Source organism: Pleurodeles waltl, chromosome 4_2, assembly GCF_031143425.1.
Source record: "Pleurodeles waltl isolate 20211129_DDA chromosome 4_2, aPleWal1.hap1.20221129, whole genome shotgun sequence".
In the NCBI taxonomy this organism is placed as follows: Eukaryota; Metazoa; Chordata; class Amphibia; order Caudata; family Salamandridae; genus Pleurodeles; species Pleurodeles waltl.
Window position 1 is genome coordinate 12,323,608 of NC_090443.1, and position 13,072 is coordinate 12,336,679.

The 13,072-nt window shown below is 46.6% G+C and overlaps 1 protein-coding gene across 1 annotated transcript in view; it reads right to left on the minus strand.

The window, feature by feature from the left end:
* Positions 1 to 13,072, minus strand: part of TRMT1 (tRNA methyltransferase 1) — a 109,872-nt gene that overhangs the window by 19,082 nt on the left and 77,718 nt on the right. The window contains exons 14-15 of the mRNA XM_069230400.1: positions 8,749 to 8,825; positions 7,489 to 7,608 (exon numbers count right to left, since the gene is read on the minus strand). Coding sequence (XP_069086501.1) covers positions 7,489 to 7,608; positions 8,749 to 8,825 — 197 coding nt within the window. The remainder of the gene's footprint in view (positions 1 to 7,488; positions 7,609 to 8,748; positions 8,826 to 13,072) is intronic.

The window sequence follows — 13,072 nt, forward strand, 5'->3', positions numbered from 1 at the left end:
TACAGATAAACCAGCTAAAGATATTTGTCTGTGTGAGTCCTGCGTTGCCATTTATTCCATGAACAGTAAGAAAAATGGGGCAAGCACCCATTGGGTTTATTCTAATCATACCCAGTTGGGCACGACAACCATGGTATACTCCTTTACTACTGGACAAGTCAGTTCATCCGCACAAGAATTCACTATATGTGCAGACCTACTCACACAGCATCAGAGTCAGTCGTAACACCCAAACCTCAAGGCACTAAATCTTGCAACCTGCCACCGGAAATCTTAGAAGTTCCAGTACCTTCTACTTCCAACAGAGTGAATGCTCATTCTGAAATCGGCTCAGGTCTAATATACAGCTCGATTAGCGTTCATGAGGCAACCGTAACAGTCTTAATGAATTTTGGTGTTGTCTATCCTGCATGCAAACGCCATTGTGAAAGCACTCATGCAGGGCATGGAAAGGAATGGAATATTACAACATGAACACCACACCTGTCTACCCCTACATGAACCTTAATGTAGTTCTCCAATGGGTCTTCTGAGCTGCTACATTCTTGCCAACTGCAATTTCTAATTGCAGTTGTTTCCTTCTGTATAGTTGGAGTGCAAGTCCTAACTGTGGAGGAACCTTTTATTCAGTTGCACAAAGATTGGGTCATTCTTAAAACACACCCTCAGTTTGTACCTAAAATTGTCCCATAGTTCCTACCTAATGGCTTACCAAGCTTCCTTCCATAAATTCATTAAGTTACAGAAAGAGGCTTACACACTTTGGATTTAGCAGGTCCCTTATGTTCTACATTGACATACAAAATTAATTCAGGATTAAAAAAAAAAAAAAAAAAAAAAACCACACACACACACACACACACACACACCTATTCACTGCTTTTGCCAAGCCTGTTTCCAAGTCGGGCCACACATGATGGTTGAATAAGGAACCACTATGTCTTTCCTAGGAAATCTTGCTTACAGACGTCTTTAAAGCTGCATCATGGTCTACACCTCACAAGTACACAAAGCATTACTTTGTAAAGAAAAAAAAAAATGCCCACCATGTACAGGCTGGACACACTGTCCTTAAACCCTCCTTCAAACAGCTTCCTTATGTCTTCAAGCCACCGCTTTAGGGAAAATGGCACCGATTTTAAACCTATGCAAAGCATGTGATCTACAGTGTCACATGAAACATAACCAAAAATGTAACTTAACTCTACAACTGGTGTGCAGCTTGTAGTGCTGTAGATTCACATGGATTTCCCCCTCCAATCGCTCTAAATGAGAGCTCATGGTACGATATCAACAAACACAGATCTATAATATCGCAATAAAGTTCATTAGTACACATACACAGTCCTACTTCACGACACTCCACATCCTTTCTCTCACCTCGAGTGGGGAGGGGGACAGTCGGTGGAGGCAATCTAAAGTGGGCACAGTGGGTAACTATCTATGGTGGAGTATTTATCCTGGTGTTGTGGGAGGAATCATAAGTCAGTTTAAAACTGTAAATCTTAGCTTCAAAGAAAAAACAACTTCCGTAGTCTGCGGCAAACACTAGATGGGAGGAGAGTGAAAACATTGTTAATCTATGGCACCACAAACTGCAAACAGATTACACGAAGGCAACATTTTCATCACCTGCATTTTTTTGTTATTTAGAATGTATGGAAGAACAATCTGCCATTAGTATGTCCGACCTTTCCCAGATTCAAATACACCTGTCTTCTGATGGATACAACTACCTGTTGATTCCTCACCTATTAAATACTCCCCTTGCGCCAGCATCCGACGGAAATCTTCTTCCTAGCTTCTGCACGTCAACGAGGACGTCACAATTGCCCATGCGACGCCGTCTGACATCATACAGGCAATAATAGGTCCTCGCCGACGTCAGTTCCCTTTTTTCTGTGCCATTCGAACGACGGTTATTCTTCAAGGGAGCTACTGTTACTACTCGACGTAGTTAATTATTTTTGCCGTTTCTTTTTTGTGAAAAGATAGAATGTCACAAAGAAAATCTGGATTCAAGCCCTGCAATGAGTGCGTTGGCAAGATGTCGGTTACGGACCCACATACTGACTGTTTGTGGTGTCTTCGCTCCGACCATGACAAATGTGACTCTTGTCAACGGATGAATCCAAAGGCCGTAAAGGAGCGAGAAGCAAAGCTCTTTTTGGCGAAGTCGAAGAAAAAAGAAAAGCCACATCATCGCAAGTCATCTTCTCCGAAGTCGCATCAGTGTCATCGTGACTCCCGGCGCCGTCGAGAATCTCGGCACCGGTTGAGTAGGGAGAGATCGCGTTCGAGGTCGCCTTCAGCTCGATGCCGGAAGACATGGGAAGTGTGTCCCACCATCTCTCCCCAGCCGCAGATGCCGTTTGCATCACCGACATCCCAGACTTCGCCGACGTCGCCTGTGAATCCTCCTTCGGTATTTGAGGTTCCTCGGCGTCAGGAGTTCTCTCCAGCTTCACAGACGCAGAGACCGGCGTCGATGTCACCTCCAACCCATGCTCATCAGTACCCGGCTTTCCCGGCCCCTGGAGCCTACAGTTCTGCATTCTTGAATGCGATGTTCTCAATTTTTCAACAGATGGCGGACCGGCTGGTCCTTCGGGCCCACTGGCCTTCAATATGGGTGCTCCGGCTCTGTTACGACCGGCACCTTTTATGCCCTTCCTTCCCATGGGAAATGTGGGCTTGGCGCCGGCACCTATGGCATCAGCCTCTCAGCCGGTGACGCCGAGTAGACCTGTGGCTCTGGCGCCGGAACAGTCTCCTGTCCGCCCTTCTCCTCGTTCGGCGCCGAAGAAATCCATGGCGTCTGATGGATCCGAGGATCGGCGTCAAGCTTCGACGTCTGCTGAAGCCATGTCGAGGCCGAGGATTGAGGAAAGGTTACACTCGAGGAGGCTTGCTCTTCGCCTCCTTGAGGAGCAAGAATATCGGAGACAAGCGTTAGAGGAAGGAGAGATTGAGGAATCTCAAGGAGACCTCCATGGTTTAGACACGGCCAGTGGTCTGGACACCTCTCCAGAATGGGACTTGACATCACCTGGAGAGTATACGGAGGAGGCTGCAACATTTCATTCAGTCATCAAGAAAGCAGATGATTTTTTAGACCTCCCTTTGCCGGTGTCTGAGCCTAATATTTTAACGGAAGTGTTGCATCCTGCTTCAACAACTGCAGTGCCACTTCTGCCTTTTAATGAGGCTCTGTTGGATCCAATCCTGGAAATTTGGAAGAAGCCGGTGTCATCTTCGGCAGTGAACAGATCGGTGGCTCGAAGATATCGAGTGGCTCCTGCTGACCCAGGCTTCCTCTCCAGGCACCCAACCCCTGAAAGCCTGGTGGTTCAGGCTTCATGTTCAGCCCGGTCTGCCCCAGGATCATTTCCAGCTGTGCCCTCGGACAGAGACTCAAAGAAGATGGACCTTTCTTCAAAAAAGGCTTTTTCATCATGTAGCATGGCTTTAAAAGCAACAAATGCTACATGTTTTTTAGGGAGATACATTTACGCCCTGATGGACGAAATAAAGTCGTCTCATACTGAGGTGCCTCAAGAGGTGATGAGCCTAATTTCAGATGTTCAAGCACCAATTCCTTCTCACACCACTCCTGTAGGGGGAAGGTTATTGAACTTTCTCCACAAGTGGGAGGTTATAACATCAGACTCCTGGGTCACCAGCATTGTGGGGAAAGGCTATGCCCTTCCCTTTCGGGAGTTTCCTCCCCCCCCATCCCGCCCCGCCCATCCTACTGTTCAGAAGAGCATCTCCTGTTACTATAACAGGAGGTTCAAGTCCTCCTTTCAAAAGGTGCGGTGGAGTTGGTTCCAGAGCAGGAGAGGGGTCAGGGTTGTTACTCAAGATACTTCCTGATCCCCAAGAAGGATGGTCGGTTGAGGCCAATCCTGGACCTGAGGATCTTGAAATGGTTCCTCAAACAGGAGAAGTTCAAGATGCTGACCCTAGCTCAGGTGCTTTTGGCGCTGAACGATGGAGATTGGATGGTGTCTGTCGACTTACAGGATGCTTACTTTCATATCCCAATACTCCAGTCGCACAGGAAGTATCTCCGGTTTGTGGTGGGGTCGCAGCACTATCAGTTTGCTGGCCTTCCGTTTGGTCTTACTTCAGCACCCAGAGTCTTCACAAAGGTGATGTCGGTGGTTGCAGCAGAGCTCAGAAGGAAGGGGATAGCAGTAGTTCCTTACCTGGACGACTGGTTGATCAAAGCCAAGTCTCCGGAGCTGGTGTTGCATCACCTTGTCGACAACCCAGTTGTTGTTCGACCTGGGTTTTTCAGTGAATGTGCCCAAATCTCACCTAGAGCCCTCTCAGCGCCTCCTGTTCATAGGGGCAGTACTGGATACAGCATTGAATCGCGCCTTTCCTCTGCCTCAGCGGATTCAGGACATTCAGTTGTTGGTTCCAAAGTGGAGCGTTCGTTCCAGTCCTCAAGGTCCTATGCCTGCTCGGTCTGTTTGCTTCTTGCATTCTGCTGGTCACTCACGCTCGCTGGCACATGAGGGCTCTTCAGTGGTGCCTCCGGAAGCAGTAGTCTCAACACAAGAGGGATCTCGAGGGTTCGGTGACGATCTCCAGAGATGCTGCTGCGGATTTAAAATGGTGGATTGCGGACGTCAATCTTTCCCGAGGAAGGCCATTCTCGCAAACTCTGCCGGTGGCCACAGTCATAACTGATGCTTCCACTCTAGAGTGGGGAGCTCATCTGGGGGACCTGGAGATCAAAGGTCTTTGGTCTCCAGTGGAACAGATGTTTCATATAAATCTGTTGGAGTTGCGGGCTATACGTCTTGCACTCAAGGCCTTCCTCCCATCCCTTCGCGGTCAGTCGGTTCAGGTCCTAACGGACAATACTACTGCGATGTGGTATATAAACAAACAGGGAGGGGTAGGGTCGTACCTTCTCTGCAGAGAAGCTCTACGGATATTGTCCTGGGCAAGGGACCATCAGATTTTCTTGGTATCAAATCATCTGGCCGGATTCTTGTGCGTGCGGACAGTCTTAGTAGTCATTTCTCGACCGCTCATGAGTGGCGTCTCCATCCGGATCAAGTCCGTCAAATCTTCCAGATGTGGGGGTTCCCTCGGATAGATCGGTTTGCCACTCGGGAGAACTCGCACTGCCAGTTATTCTGCAGCCTCCAGTATCCGGTACAAGGAGCGTTGGGGGGCGCGTTTCAGATGTCCTGGTGCGACCAGTTGCTTACGAGTTTCCCCCCATACCTTTGATTCCTCGAGTTTTGAGTAACATTCGCCAAGACCGGGCCCAAGTCATCTTAATAGCTCTGGATTGGCCAAGGAGGGTATGGGTATTCGGATCTTCTCCAACTCTCTCTGTGCCCCCTGCTCTGTCTCCCTCTCAGGGCAGACCTCCTCTTGCAGTCGCAGGGGCTGGTTTTACACCCCCACCTTCAGAGCCTGCACCTTTATGCCTGGAGATTGAATGGGGCAACCTGAGTCCCTTTTCTCTCCCACCTGACGTAGTGGATGTTATTTTATCGGCCAGGCGACACTCCACTAAATCTATCTACGCTAATAGGTGGGCTAAATTTGTGAATTGGTGTGGAGAGAAGCAAATTGACCGCTTACGTGCCCACTTATCGGATATCTTGTCTTTTGCGTTGTCCCTGGCACACAGGGGTTGTGCAGTGGCTACAGTCAAGGGATATTTATCTGCCCTGTCAGCCTTTCTATGTCTTCCGGACCAGCCTTCTCAATTTAAATCCCCTATAGTACTAAGATTTTTAAAAGGTCTCATTAACAAATTTCCTCCCACTCATTTCATTATGCCTCAGTGGGATCTAAACCTAGTCTTGACTTTTCTTATGGGTTCACCGTTTGAGCCTTTGCATTCTTGCCCTTTAAGGTTATTGGTTCTAAAGACTGTTTTCCTTGTTGCAATTACTTCCGCAAGAAGAGTGAGTGAGCTGCAGGCTCTATCTTTTAAACCCCCTTACACATCTTTTTATGGGAATAAGGTGGTGTTGAGGAACAAGGCTGCTTTCCTACTGAAGGTTGTTTCACCCTTTCATATGGCCCAAACAATTACTCTTTCCTCGTTTTATCCTCCACCTCATCCTTCGAGAGAAGAAAAAAAAAAAAAGACTACACCGCTTAGACCAGAGGAGAGCGCTGAGCTTCTATGTGAACAGAACGAAGGATTTCAGGTTGGAGGATCAACTCTTCATCAGGTACGTGGGAAAGAGGAGAGGAAGGGCAGTCCACAAGAGAACACTCTCCAGGTGGGTCATTCTTTGCATTAAACTGTGTTACTCTCTAGCAAAGAAGGAACCCCCTGATGGAATAAGAGCTCATTCCACCAGAGCTAAGTCGGCCTCGGCTAGGGGTGTTCCTGTGGTCGACATCTGCAAGGCCGCAACTTGGTCATCCCTCCACACTTTGGCGAAGCATTACTGCTTGGATTCTGAGGTTAGGAGGGATGGCCATTTTGCACGGTCAGTGCTGCAGGATTTCTTGGTTTGACCATTCAGGCACCCTCCACCGAGTGCATTACTGCTTTGGGACTCTATTCAATAGGTGAGGAATCCACAGGTAGCTGTATCCATCAGAAGAACGAGTTACTTACCTTCGGTAACAACTTTTCTGGTGGATACATTAGCTACCTGTGGATTCCTCACGGTCCCACCCGCCTCCCCGTTGCCTGTCTGGTCTATCCAAGTTATTCTTGGGTGTGCTCCTCTTGGTATTTGAGGGCTTGTACATATACTGTATATATTTATGTATTTATTAAAAAAAAAAATTGTTAAAAAACGTGAGTTTTTGGAATGATGTTTTTATCTTGAATGTTATTAAATATTGTTATTTGATTGATTGTCTCAATGGCCGATTAGTCTCAGGCACGTAAAAAAATGTTGGTACGGATGTCGGCGAGGACCTCTTATTGCCTGTATGACGTCAGACGGCATTGCGTGGGCAATTGTGACGTCCTCGTCGATGTGCAGAAGCTAGGAAGAAGATTTCCGTTGGATGCTGGCGCAAGGGGAGTATTCAATAGGTGAGGAATCCACAGGTAGCTAATGTATCCACCAGAAAAGTCGTTACCGAAGGTAAGTAACTCGTTCATTTGGAGGCTGAGAGAATGCACAGCAAGAAACGCCATTAAAGATGCCAATTATTAAAAATAATGTTTGGCGGGGGGGGGAACAAAAAAAAATAAAAATAAAAAAAACCTGAGAAGATGCATGAAACTGCAACATTCTGAAACACAAGCACAGAAGGAGAATTTAGAGTTGCGAAGCAAATTACCTCTATTGTGCATTTGTGTTTTAGCCAATTTTGGAGGAAACCCCTCCGTTAGGAACATCATGATTGTAGTTCAATACCAGGTAACTACCCCCACCCTGTGAACACTCTGTATGTGGAACAACACTATTTCACAAGCATGAGTTCTAGGTGGCACCAGGAAGGAGTCATGTCCTATATGCACTGCCTTCATGGACTTACCCAATCTTTGCTCGGGCACGTGGTCCCCAGTTTGCCTCTGGGTTCTCCTGGAAGCGTTTGAGACCCTGTTTCCGAGATTTGGGGTTGGCATCAGCCCTCACATCGAAGCAAGCCTGCAATCTGTCAAAAACATTGTGTAGGGCTTAGTTATGTCTGCATTTAGAAGAAACATCAATTGTGTAGCTTCCCCCCACTGCCCATCCCAACCGTTCCCACCACCCAACGCAGGGTAAAACACATTTAGAAATCTAGTTTGAATCACTTTTTTGTACATTCAGTCTCTAGCTCACTCTCTAGCCTAAACAAAAATAAGAATTCCGTGCAAAGCACCCCTACCAACATAGGGTCACCATCTTATTAAAAAAAGGCCTGTCATGAGCTCCTCAGTTGATCATATGTGGAGATCAAACAGTCCACCCTCTTGCCCCGATCATCGACATGTACCAGGTAACCACCAAGATACGTCATTACCAACCACAAGATCCACATTCACAAATATGACAAAGACTACTCAACCATCTGGTCTCTTAAGTTATGACCTTCAGGGTCTTTGTACATATATGAAGCTTATCCAAGCAACCTTGAATGCCCTCATTCAGCAACAAGATTTTGCTCCACACCAATCACCACACATCTTGAAATCGAACACTCACCTTTAACAAGGATCCATACGTTCACCCACATAAACTAAATCCATCAGCTGTCACACAGACAGCCATCTTCCCTTCAAATCATACACTGCCTGGCAAATACCCCAAGGACCAGCATTCTCTGTCTTCACCTTCAGACTATGCGATCTCCTACTGCTGACCAAGCTTATCTGCTACTACTTCAAGCAGACCATTAAACATGCTTCTATAATGAACTCTGCCGTCGTGGCCTATGAACTACCTCAATATCCAATCACATATTAAAACACCTACACAGAGGTTGACCCCCCTCCTCAGTTAACATATGACCTGTGACCGTCTGTATGTACCTTTTAATAATGCTTGCTCTTAACTCAACTGTACAAATCTCTGCAGTTTCCTCTACGTATGGAGTGCTCTTCAAACTCCCAAAAATATTCATTTCAAAACAGCCAGTGAGATGCAGATTATACCAATTTCTGCAGAAGGCTCTCAATCCATTGAGCAGATCTTACCAGCTGAGAAGGAGCATGTTATAACTCACTGAAAGTTTCTACCCCCACCGCTCACCCCTTTGGTTGAAAAACCTATTAAAACTGGTACTACTAGCTACTGGTTCTACACACCCTACCTGGGCTCATTACGGAGAATTAAGTAAGATGGGCTGCTTTCTGATAACCGCTCCCTCTTTACTGGGTTATTTTTCTCCTAGAAAAAAAAACAAAAGACATATTTGATACCAAGACCTGCAAGCAAGACAATGGCAAAAGTAATGCTTGTATGAAACCTGCACTTTTCAAAATCACCAGTTCTTGTGACTGTCCTCTTTGAAGGGGGCAGTGCTCTGAAATACTGTACCCAGCACAGTTATGTAGGCATCACAATATGGGCAACTGGAACAAATGCCTAAATCCTCACATCCAGCATTTTGCCATAGTGCACTTATATCTGTATTCAAGCCTGACCTTCTAAGTTGGGCCTCTTTCCTTTCCAGATCTTCAAACAGCACCTCTTGCCAAGGAACACTGATCCTGGAATACATGCTCCTGCCCAACATGTAGTCTAGTACACCAACATTACCCCCACCCACAGTCACGTATTGCTTTATAACTTCACTGTGTGATATATTTGGCCAATCACAGGGCAGGCTCAACCTACTCACACCTCACCTTGCCAGTATGCGGCACAGTAATCTCTTGCTACTCTCCCTGATTTGACTGGTTGTGGGAAGAGCTACTCCGTGCTCATGCCAAGCTTCAAATAACTCCTTAGATCGAGCCGCTTATGGGTTTTCCTGTCTAGCTACAGTTTCTAAAATAAACATCCCAGTAGGAAGAGTATTTACAGAGCATCCACATGCTGGACACCACGGCAATCCTACAGATTTCAGTATTCCTCCACCCTTAGGTAGACAGTTGGGAACACCAGAGAAGGTAGTTTGAGGGCATCCCTGAGAACGATACCCTCCCTCCCCCCTTTAGTGACGGTAAAGGCAGGGAGCTGCCCTCCTGCACCTTCAAGGACAAACCAGCATTGGCAAAACCAATAGGTCTAGCCAATGTTTTTGATGAACCAGTTCAGCATAAACATAAAAAAAGCAAAGAAGTGTAAACATGCGCAAGTCAAATATTTGACCTGAAAAAGCCCAGAGTCATGATGTATGGGTGTGGGCGTATGGCTGACACACACACACACACACACTACCACCCCCCCCCTATTTTTTTTTTTACTGTCTCAAGATGTCCGGCACTAATCATGGAGTGGTAAATATAAAATGTAATTTAAAGTCGAGCCAAAAGCACAATTTAGAAGAGGAGCAGCATATTGCAGTCGCCGGGCCCTCAAGATTTTTGTGGAGCAGCTATGGGTGAAATTAAAGCTGGGGATTGAACAACAGGGATTCTCAGGGTTGTGGGGATGGCCTAGTAACCGGGGAGCTTAGGGGGCTTAAGCAATTAAAAAAAAAAAAAAAAAAAAGAGACGGGTGGGCAACACGATGAGGGGAAGATAACTGAAGAAAGAAAAGCATATGTGGGAGAGAGAAAATATCATTTACTTTTTAGAGTGCTGAAAGAAAAAAATGTAGTTCCCCGGATGTGAGCTGTGGAAGGATACTAGTCATCCAATCAAAAGCCTGGTAAAGAAGCCTTGCTCCAGGAAAGAGACCGAAAGAAAAATAAGGGAAGCCATTTAATAAAAAAGGTAAGCAAATGAGGTTGGCATGAAACTAAACCAATGATAAGTAAGGGGCTGGCCAAAAGTCTACTGTAATTACTGGTTTTGAGCACAATAGGTCTGCAATAGCAGCCAGCTAAAATGGTCTGTAAATGGGACCCTAATGCACTTTTTTTCCCCTCGACCTAGCAAGTCTTTGAATACTTTCAAGAACCAAACACTTCATCATGGCCACAGAATAGACAGTTTGGGGAAACGGGGACTGGATAGCCTCAAAGGGCAGCACCATCTTACAGGAAGGGAGGTCAGGAAGCCACTCTGACAAGAAAGTAAAGAACGTAAAGTCTGGAACCCCACATTAACTAATGAAACTCAAGGGCTGACGTTTGAAAAAAGGGGTGGGGGGGGGGGGGTAACTCCTTAAGATTGCCACTATGCTATATAAAACGTTCGCTCTATGAGATCAAAGGAGATAGACTGTAGACAGGTGGGTTCTGGTTGCACTGACCCTCCCTCCCTTTTTGCCTGTTTTTTTTTTTTTAGATGTAGCTTTGGCACTGGGGACCTGGTTAGCAGGAATCCAGTGCACTTCAATCAGTATTTCTTCCCCAAAACAAGACACCTGGTGACTTGAGGGTCAAGTAGTTCTGTAGGCCCCTAGTAAATGGTACCACTTGTACCTAGGACATGGGTACTGAAGAAGACCCCCTCAGAGCTGCAGCACAAATTGTGCCACCCTGAGGGACCAAGCACCAAACATTTGCAGACTGCAAGACAAGGTGCTCCCACAATTTAAAACACAACATAGCACACACTTGCGTGCCATGTCCCCTAAACCACTACTTGTAATATTGGTAAGTCACCCTAAAGCAGGACTCCAACTCTAAGGCAGGGTGCATTATATTACAAGTGAGGGCATCATTAATGCATGAGCAAAGTGCCCCTCCTACGTCTTTGTCCTTTCTTAGTAATACAAAAAGAGTACACTGTTCCTGTAGAAAAGTACACCAGTGTTGGCTGCAGAGTGGTGGAACCTTATTCCTTTCCAACTCTCTTGTTTTTAACATTGAGCTAGAGCTTCCATACTGATTAAAATTTGGCTCTAAAGTCTCCAAACAAATAATTTAATTATTATTTTCTCCAGCTTTTCTAAAGGGTAGGGTTAAATGTATTCCTACTTCTTTCACGGCATACACTTTTTTTGATTTAAAAAGATCTCCGGTAAAGTACCCTCTTGTGGGGCCCGTCAGGCATTGCAGCGCCAGCCTGACGAGGAGTTGGCCCGATGATGAAGCATGACATCCATTTGATGTGTGAGGCCCCTTGCTTCCAACTAAAGAAGTGCCTTTTTCCGAACCTGTGTACTTTTCTACAGGAACAGTGTACTCTTTTTGTATTATTTATTTAGGGAGGCCGTACACTGGACCTTATAATCTCCCTGTCCCCCTGGATTTGAGAGTTTTTTTCTCCATTTTTAGACATAGTAAGTGTGCAGGGAAGCTATTCTAAATGCATATGCTGGACACTGGTAAACATGAGGTCCCCAGGTACAGGATGGCTTCTCAGCATAGGTATGTTTGGTATCAAACATCTCACATTAATAAACTCTCACTGATTCCAGCGATTGATTTATTAATACATGCACCCAGAGTGCACCTTAGAGGTGCCCCCTGAAAAACATACAGACTGCTAGTGTGTTGACTGATTGGTCTCAACACGTCCAGCCACCACAGACATGTTTCCGACCACCTGAGATGAGAGCCTACGCTCTTGGAGGTCAGGAACAAAGCCTGCTCTAGGCAGAGGTGTCCACACCTCCTCCCTGCATCATGGGCATTCCAGGGCTGGGAGCTTCAAAGGGCCAGCTGTCTGTTACGAGATGCAGGTCTCTCCAGATGGTCAAGATGACCACCCCCTGTACTGACCCCACGTCTTGGTGGCAAGACAAGCAGGAAAATTAGTAAGATTAGGAGGTGTGTCCACATCATGCCAGTCTCACCCCTAAGGTGGGCTAGCCGAAGTGGATACCACTTTTCAGATTCCCGCATCTTGTTTTGGACAGAATTAGCATTCAAGGGTCAGGGTTATGCCCACTTCCCACCAGAAGTAGTTATACAGAGGGTGAAGACACCCTAAAGGTAGGCAACCCAATTGCTGCAACCTGTCACTCCCCTTAACGCCCCTACATGGAGTATTTAGGTGGCATTGCTGACCCAAAGAACTCAAATTCAACAGTTCAAGTGAAGGTGGACAAAGAAGAGTCACTGCCTGGTGAGTACAGAAGAGAAGAACTTTTGGCATAAAACCCGACCTACTCGCAGCTCTTGCGACAATCACAGCAGAATGACTCACCCCTCAATCTGGAGTACTACTAAAGCTTCGGGTAGCATGCCAGAACCTGGAAAATTGCCGCCAGTCTCCCTTGTAGTTGAAGAGTTACTCCCCTGCAGACGCAGGCACCAACAAGCACAGTCCGGTCCACCACCTTGCAGCTCCCCAGTCGACAGCCACCGCAGACGATTAGAAAGTACTCATACTTTAGAAGACTAGATCTGTCTCCCCACAAACTAAGACCAACTAGAGCTGTCCAGCACCAACCTCTGGGGCACTGGACACCCTGCACCAACAGTGAGATTCCAGTCCAGATTCCTACTGCACCAGGACTGAGCAGCCATCGCGGCACGTCAGCACCACTGAGACCCACTTTGCGAGTGGCCCAGCAGTCCTGATTCTCCTGACAGCAGTTGGCCCCTAACCACGAGGAGTATCATTGCGCATCA